Here is a 7,616-nt window from a genome sequence, read left to right on the forward strand (position 1 = left end):
TATGATTGATGCTCCAGGTGAAAACGCCTCGTCGTACTCATCCACGGAGCAACCCATTTGGGTTGCCTGGTGGATGAGTTGGTGATTCAACCATTCGTATGTAATTGACTCATAGGTTCATAGAAATCAATAAAACTCAGTAGCATATTTGAGGTAGCCATGTTGAAACATACTGAACTGGAGTTTGTGTTTAGGCCTTTTTATGAGTGTGCGTTCAATCGGCTTTTTAAAAAACAGCCAGTCACTGCATTTACATATCCACTGCCGATTTTCATGTTTCCAGTAAACCTGTGCCGTCATTTTAATCAAACCTGCATCTATAACTCTGCGTTTCCATGGCGATAGCATTGGGTTGGGCTGGCAGAATTAAATTAGGCTCCGTATCTAACGTAGAAACCGCATTTTGCTAATGTGGCCGACTGTCCCTGTGTGTGTGTGTGTGTGTGTGTGTGTGTGTGTGTGTGTGTGTGTGTGTGTGTGTGTGTGTGTGTGTGTGTGTGTGTCCATAAATATCTTGAAGGGATTTGGATTGTCCTTCTGTCAGGCTGTAAACGGCGCAGAACGGGCTGATTGTGTGTTGCAGTTTCGGTCTAAATAGGTGAGCGCGGTTTAGAACGAAGGGAGATTAGAGAGCGTTCTTTTAGGCCGAGGGGTTTAATCTTGTTTGTTCAGTTCAGATGTGGCGTAATGGTGGCGGGGGTGGCGGAGGTAGCGGAGAGAAACAGACAAAGTTTAGGGCGACGCTGTGTCTCCCCATTCGAGTTCCCGTGTCCCGGCATGCAACGAAACACCAAAGCCCGAAGACAATCCCTCCCAGACGCTAATGCAAATGCCAAATGCTAAACAGGGCTTTGATTCCAGCAAAGAGAGGGAAAAAGTCAGATAGAGCAAGGGTTAACAGTATACTACGCTGGGACAACTGTGGAAATTTGTGTTTGCAGAGGGAAAGATAACGGCAAAGGGGGTATTTTTTGGAAAACTCAAAAATAATACTTAAAGGCAACCTGCAGCCAATTTCACTCTCTGCTTCGCCCTTCAATTTCGCTCCAAGTGGAACATTTGGGGGGAATATCAGTGCGGCAGTTTTGCCTACCAACTGCCACCCAAGTGACGTTTCAGGGACCTCTTGCACAGAAACACAGAAGACGGCGTTGTAGACACCAGTTTATTGTAGAGAGTGGGCCAGTTGGAATAAGCCTAGGAGCAGATACACATATTTCATGGCAGGGGCTCCTCTCCTGAGTGTGTGTGGTGATGGGGGTTTTACCTGTTGCTCGTTAGACCAACCAACGAGCAACAGGTACACAGCCACTCCTAGGACCTCTCCTAGGATCCTAGGTCCCCAATTATCTAGATCCAGGACAGATGTGGCTGCTCAAACCAAACAATCCCCACACGACAATCAGGTATTAGAAAACCAAGGCGTCCAGGAAGCAGTTTATTACCAACACCAGGGTGGCTACATAGTAGCCTTTATAACGGTGAGCAAAAAGGGAATGTTGACGAAACAGGAAGCTGCAGCAGAAAATTTAATAGCTCAGAAACTCCCAAACTCAAACAATACCCAAGGTGCCCTTAAAGTAAAAGCAAAAAGTCTAAAAAGATATTAACTCAATTATTCAAGAGGTTTGTTCATCACATACGAACATTATACATTATAATCACATGTATGTATAAATGACAAGTATTTCTTCCGACACATAAGTACCAGTTACTATGGTATACGGTATCGGCAGAGCACAAATAGTGTTTTTTTTAAGAATATTTATTGCAACAAATTTTTATTTATATTTTTTTCAGGAAGAAGAAAAAACATTCAGAAAAATAGCAAGTGCCAAAACGATAAACTGAAACACGTCCAATCTCTACAGAGACAGGTGTTTATATTCTTAAATTGTATTCTTTTACTTCTTAAAAATGCCACTCAGACCCTGGACGTTTTTTTTACAGTTAGGGGTGCGGTGCGAGGACATCGGGCACGAGTGCTTTGCCTGCCCGCCGGCTGCACCACAGTGCAGAGTGAGCGGACAGGCAGAGGTAGAACGGGTGGAGAACGTTCCTTCTCCAGAGAGCGTAGGACAGGTGGGAAATGATCGCACAGATTTAATAACAATTGGGTTAGGGTTATTACATTCGGGGGCGGGGGCTCTGTCCCCGCTCCATCAGCCGAGGGAACCAAATCAGTCCTGCTCGAGCCAGAAAAAAACAACCGATTCAGCTTGTACATCCATTGCCGACAGATTGTCCAAACAATCATATCTACAATGGAAAGGACTTTCCCTTTCTCCATCTATTCTGGCATTGTCATGGCATGTGTGAAAAGGCGCAAGACCAAAATTTTCCTGAATGTAGCTGCATGTGTGAATAGTGAAAATCACTAGCGGTGTGGAAAGGTTATCCCAGTCATTTTCCTGGGAACTATGTATAAAAAGGGCTAAATCAAATGGGATCCTGTGGCATTCATCCCTGGTTCACATGTAACATTATTTAGAAATACTGAGTACCTGTTGTAAGTTCCAGCAAGTGTATTTTATTTTACAAGTGGTAATGTACTTGTACTTAATGTATCAGAGAAGCATGCTGCCTCGCCGCTCTTTAGTGCATACACATACATACATACACATACATACAGCTGATAACCAATGTATCAGCATCTCCAAATGCAAGATGGATTTATCCGTAGAGCTGTGGAATGAGGGGGAATCATGACAAAAACAGAACGCTCCAACCGTCGCTGCTGCTGTTATTCTTTCACTCGCTCCTCGTCATAAACATTTTGTTTTTTATTCTTTTTCTTTTTTTCCAGCACTTCAAAATTCATTTGCGCTTCTTTGTCAGGGCACCAAAGGATAGTTAATTAAAGTTTGAGTGGTTTGAGGTTCTCAGTGAGCGTTGAATTAAATGCATATTGATTGGCACCGGGAATCAACCCCCCTCCCCTTCACAATTTAAATCCATGGCTGTTGATGGGCAGGGATTATATGCCTCACCACAGAGCAATGGACATGAGAGCAGGGTTATCAAAATAGCTATTAATGCTGGAAAATAACTCTCAAATTCACTCTGCTTAATTCATTTGTTGCTTTTCCGAGATTAACACTGGATGTTTATGGGAGAGCGAGTTAATAATCTGACCGCACATTGAAAAGTTGTTCAAAGCCATCTCAGTATAAAAAGGATTTGATGCTTTCCCAGGAATGGGCAAAGAGCCTTAAGATATAGAAATATCGCCGTATGAGGTTTTTTTCATTACTGCATATTTAAATTTAGTTCCATAAGAAAACAAAAAAATATTATAAATTATTTTTGGATTCTTAGTGGAATTTATGGTTAAGACGGCCTCTTGTGGTAAGGTCTTAACCTGGGATTTTGATGTTTTTTTACGCCAGTTTTTCTTTCAAGGTTAATTTTATACATTTTAAATGCCCGTCTTCCATCAGATGATGAGCACTTTGGTTCAGAGTGGTAGACTTCATGTAATATTAACTCCATTTTACATGATTTTTTTAAAATCACACACATTTGAGCCGATTTAAATTAGGCTTCATTTGACTTTTCGTGCAGCACTAAAACTTTTATAAAGGATACATTTTTCTTTTTTTGTTTTTATTAAAGCTGTGTGGGAACCCAAATGACCCAGGCATCAGAAAATGGTCATCTGCTGTTGGATGAATGGTTCTCCTGGCCTTATTAAACGGCTCTCGATTATGATTGGTCGATGGTGGGAGGCAGTTATTTCTGAATAATGACCGCTTTCATGCGCAAGCATGTCTCCTCCCTGCCTGTATTCATGTCCCTCGTTTCACACAGCCAACATGCTGATGCTGACACTAGCCAGTGGCACATCTTGTGATACCATTTAGGAACAACAATGGAGGACTTGAAGAGATGAATGCGGACATGCCCAATTTCACATTAATAACACTAAATTGGTCATACAGTATGTAGGGCAACGTTGTGTTTTTTTTGAGAAAATAGGTTGCAACATTGTTGGAGTCCGTAGCTCCAGCCAAGCCGGTCATTATGGCAAAATCACCCCCGACAGGGTGTTCAGCTCTTATATCCCTCTGAAGGGGGATAGCCGCTATAGTATGTTTTTTTTATAATGATCAAATGTGGCTTTGTATGCAGCAAATATGGTTTCTTTTCTCTCCCTTCACCCACTTTTGCTTCCCTCCTTCTCCGCCACTCTCTCCTCCCTCCCTTTCTCTCTTCCTCCATCCCCTGTAGGAGGATATCCAACTCCTGGTTGAGCACGGGCTGGTTCACCATGACCATAGCCCTGGAGCTGTGCGACAGGATCAATGTCTACGGCATGGTCGCCCCCGACTTCTGCAGGTGAAACGCCAACGAACCAACACGAGTTACGAAAAATATGCTGTTTTTTTTCCTTCCTTTTTCTAATAAAAACGCTGCTGCGGGGAGTTATCAGGCTTCCTTGCAAGAGGTGACACCTCTGGATGTAAAACCAGCTCCGCGGGAGGAGGTGGGGGAACGAGGCCATGTTGGCGTTGGGGATGTCTGCAGGCTGGTGATAAGAGAGTATCAGGTTCCGAAAGCGGCCAATCTAGGCTTTAAAGTAGACGTTTTCCTCAGTAAACGAACAAGCTTGTGTCTGTCTGTTTTCTTCTGGGCTATTAATGAAACCTGAATCGTGGAGCATACATCATCCAAGAGGGCGGGCGAATTGGCGTGCTCCTTGATTCCTGTGGCATACGTCAGACGCTGCCAGTTTTAGATGATAGGAATTAAAGTGGCAGCCTTGTGTCAGAGTCCAGCCTCAGTAGCAATTTTTAACGTTGCTTTCCACCGCAATGTCTTCCAGCCCGACCAGAGCTTTGATTTGGGAGTCTAATGGGAGCAAGTTCAAATTTCATTAGGTTTTCCAATAAAGAGAACAAACATGCTTCAATGAATCTTTATTCCCGACCCTGGCTGATAAAAGGGTTATTTGAGAATCACGGTTCGGGCACCAATTTGATCATTTGGCGATAATGAGGAATGGGGAAGCTTGTTTTCTCATGAGGGTAACATCATCATTCCTCAAGGCTGGTCAAATATAATTAAAGTGACAGAAACCTAAAGAAATTATATTTTTCATATGGATGCATTACACATGTGTTAGCTATTGTGCAAAACATTTGAAGTGGGTGGAAATATACCTTTAACACACTTTATAAACTCAAATTAAACCTTCAGTATGGAAAAATAACCTTATTTTCACTTGGAAGAACACTGAACGTCAACGTTACCTTAGCAGTGCATTAGGATTTACATTAAAAGCTGCACGCAGGCGAGATCAATTGGATTTGCGTCGACATTTTAACTGCCTAACTTCCTTTTCTCTATCCCTCTCCACCTCCACCTCCAAAGGGAGCCCGGGCACCATTCCGTCCCCTACCACTACTACGAGCCGCGGGGGCCAGACGAGTGCGCCATGTATATCTCGCACGAGCGCGGCCGGCGCGGCAGCCACCACCGCTTCATCACGGAGAAGCGCGTCTTCGCAAATTGGGCGCGGACGTTCGACATCCACTTCTACCAGCCCGACTGGAGCCCGCCGCCCCTGCCCACCAACGGCTCGGCGCCCAGGGGAGGAGAAGGAGGGGGAAGTGATTCCCCCGCCACCGTGCCACCGCCCACCGACAACACGTGACCCTGCTTCAAAGCAGGGGGGAGGGGTGGTGAGGAGCGGGATTGGGCGTCGGTGGGATGGCGGTTGGGGAACTGGTTGTGAAGGAAGGAATTTGAAGGGTCGTAGGCTCCGGGAGGTGACTGAGGTGTTGTGGGAGAACAAAGATGGCGGCTGCCGGTTGGACTTTTCTGAGAAACTTCCCCAGAAGACACTGTGTTTTTTTAATGTTTTAAAAAGGTTAGATCCTTCCCGATTGAGGGACTTGGACTCGGACTTCTACTATGGAGGTTCTGCTTCTCAGCATCCAAAAAAGCCTGTCCATCCATTCTCGGTGCATGTGACGTCTCACTGTGGACTGTAGTGGTTGGTTTTTGCGTGTGCGCATGCAAATCCATGTATGTTTACCTTAAAAAAAAAAAACAAAGGCAAATTCCGAGCCTCTGGAGGATGCACTCGTGTCATTTCATTTAATTTCCCTCCACTGCCACCGCACAGCTCCCAGTCGTTATTATAAGTACAGTAGAGACTGCCCACACCATCGTCGTCCATTTCAAACTCCCCCTTGATTGAATGGGGTCGTTCATCAAACTCGCGCATGTGCGTCACAAGGCTTTTTTTGTGGCCTCCCGTCATGAGTTAATAGGGCGATTTATACCACTACAGGCGGCAGCGTCATTGTAAACCCAGAGCCGTGTCATGCCAGACAAGGCGGGAGATTAAGACGGAGAGGCGGCTTCCATTCAACTCAAATTCATATGTGCTCTCTACCTTCATGTTCCCCATCTCTCTGCCTCTCTCTCCTGGATAAATTATATGAAAAGTCTTCAGTGTATGCAAACGGGAGCCAAACTCGACCGCCCATCACCGAGAATTATGGGATAGTGGTGCCATACAAATGTGTGTGGGGATGACATAGGGAGTCATGCTTCGACCCCCCCTCCCCCGTTCTTGGCGAAGACCTGCAGTGATTTTTGTTTTATTGTTAAAATGATAACGGCATTAAGTCACAGCGTGTTATTAAGCAATTTTTCTTTGAGGAGTTGTTTGCACAAAACACATGGGTTTTGTTTGCACAAAACACAAGGGGTGTGGGGGTACTCATTTCCACACAATAAAAACGACTCATTTTGTCAAACTGGAGTGTCGCTGTTCATTTCAGCATTGTACAAGCACAGTGTACAAGAGAAAGATTATTTTTTCAAGTGGTATGGTATCATCTGAAGATAATGCACATGGGCTTGGTAGCCAGAGCCTCAGACTCTGGCTGTAAATTGATAGAGGTGTGAATATCCCCTTCAACATCTCTCTCGCTGTCTTCATGCTGAAATAATAATGAGAGACAACCAGGGCTACAAGGGCCTCTCGACCCCTGAGCTCAAAAAATAAAAAATAAATACACCCCCTGAATGTGCGACTGATTGAATGAGCCTCCCAGTGCCCCTCGAGCTATATTTGTAGTAGTGTAGTAGTAGTAGCGGCAAACGTTTACTCCCTTAGGATTATGCGCATAAATCAGGGAAACAATACAGGTGGAGATGAGGGGAAATTAAGTATTCTGCAGGCTGACTCACAACATCATGAAGACATCAATCACGTGGCACGTCTGAGCTTTTTCCCCGATCGATAAAAAGCCCTGCGAATGCATTAAAGACTTTTGATGGCTCATTATACAGTGGAAAAATAACTCCGAAGAAGTAGTCTGTGCTTCATCCGCATGGAGCGGCTTCCACGGTCTGTGCTGTACAAGTAAACTTGTCATTTTCTAATTGAAAGTGGTAATTCCTAAAATTATTTTGTAAAATAAATAAAAAATAAAAAATATATATATATATTATTTCATACTTTTTTTGAGCTGCCACTTGATAAGAAACAGCCATTCAATGCATTTGTGTTCAAAATAAAATAGAGATTCTGAATGGCCGTACTTTCAATTTCAAACCTCGCAACTCATTGTGATAAGCGTCAAAAACCCCTGAAGCAG

At 44.1% G+C, this 7,616-nt stretch overlaps 1 protein-coding gene across 1 annotated transcript in view; it reads left to right on the forward strand.

The window, feature by feature from the left end:
- st6galnac5a (ST6 (alpha-N-acetyl-neuraminyl-2,3-beta-galactosyl-1,3)-N-acetylgalactosaminide alpha-2,6-sialyltransferase 5a) overlaps nt 1–5,656 on the forward strand; it is a gene marked incomplete at its 3' end in the record, with an annotated part of 42,118 nt that extends 36,462 nt beyond the window's left edge. The window contains exons 4-5 of the mRNA XM_080011242.1: nt 4,231–4,338; nt 5,374–5,656. Of these exons, the coding sequence (XP_079867368.1) occupies nt 4,231–4,338; nt 5,374–5,656 (391 nt within the window). The remainder of the gene's footprint in view (nt 1–4,230; nt 4,339–5,373) is intronic.
- Nucleotides 5,657–7,616: the final 1,960 nt, after the last annotated feature.

This window comes from Zeus faber (assembly GCF_960531495.2).
Source record: "Zeus faber genome assembly, chromosome: 12".
Classification (NCBI taxonomy): domain Eukaryota; kingdom Metazoa; phylum Chordata; class Actinopteri; order Zeiformes; family Zeidae; genus Zeus; species Zeus faber.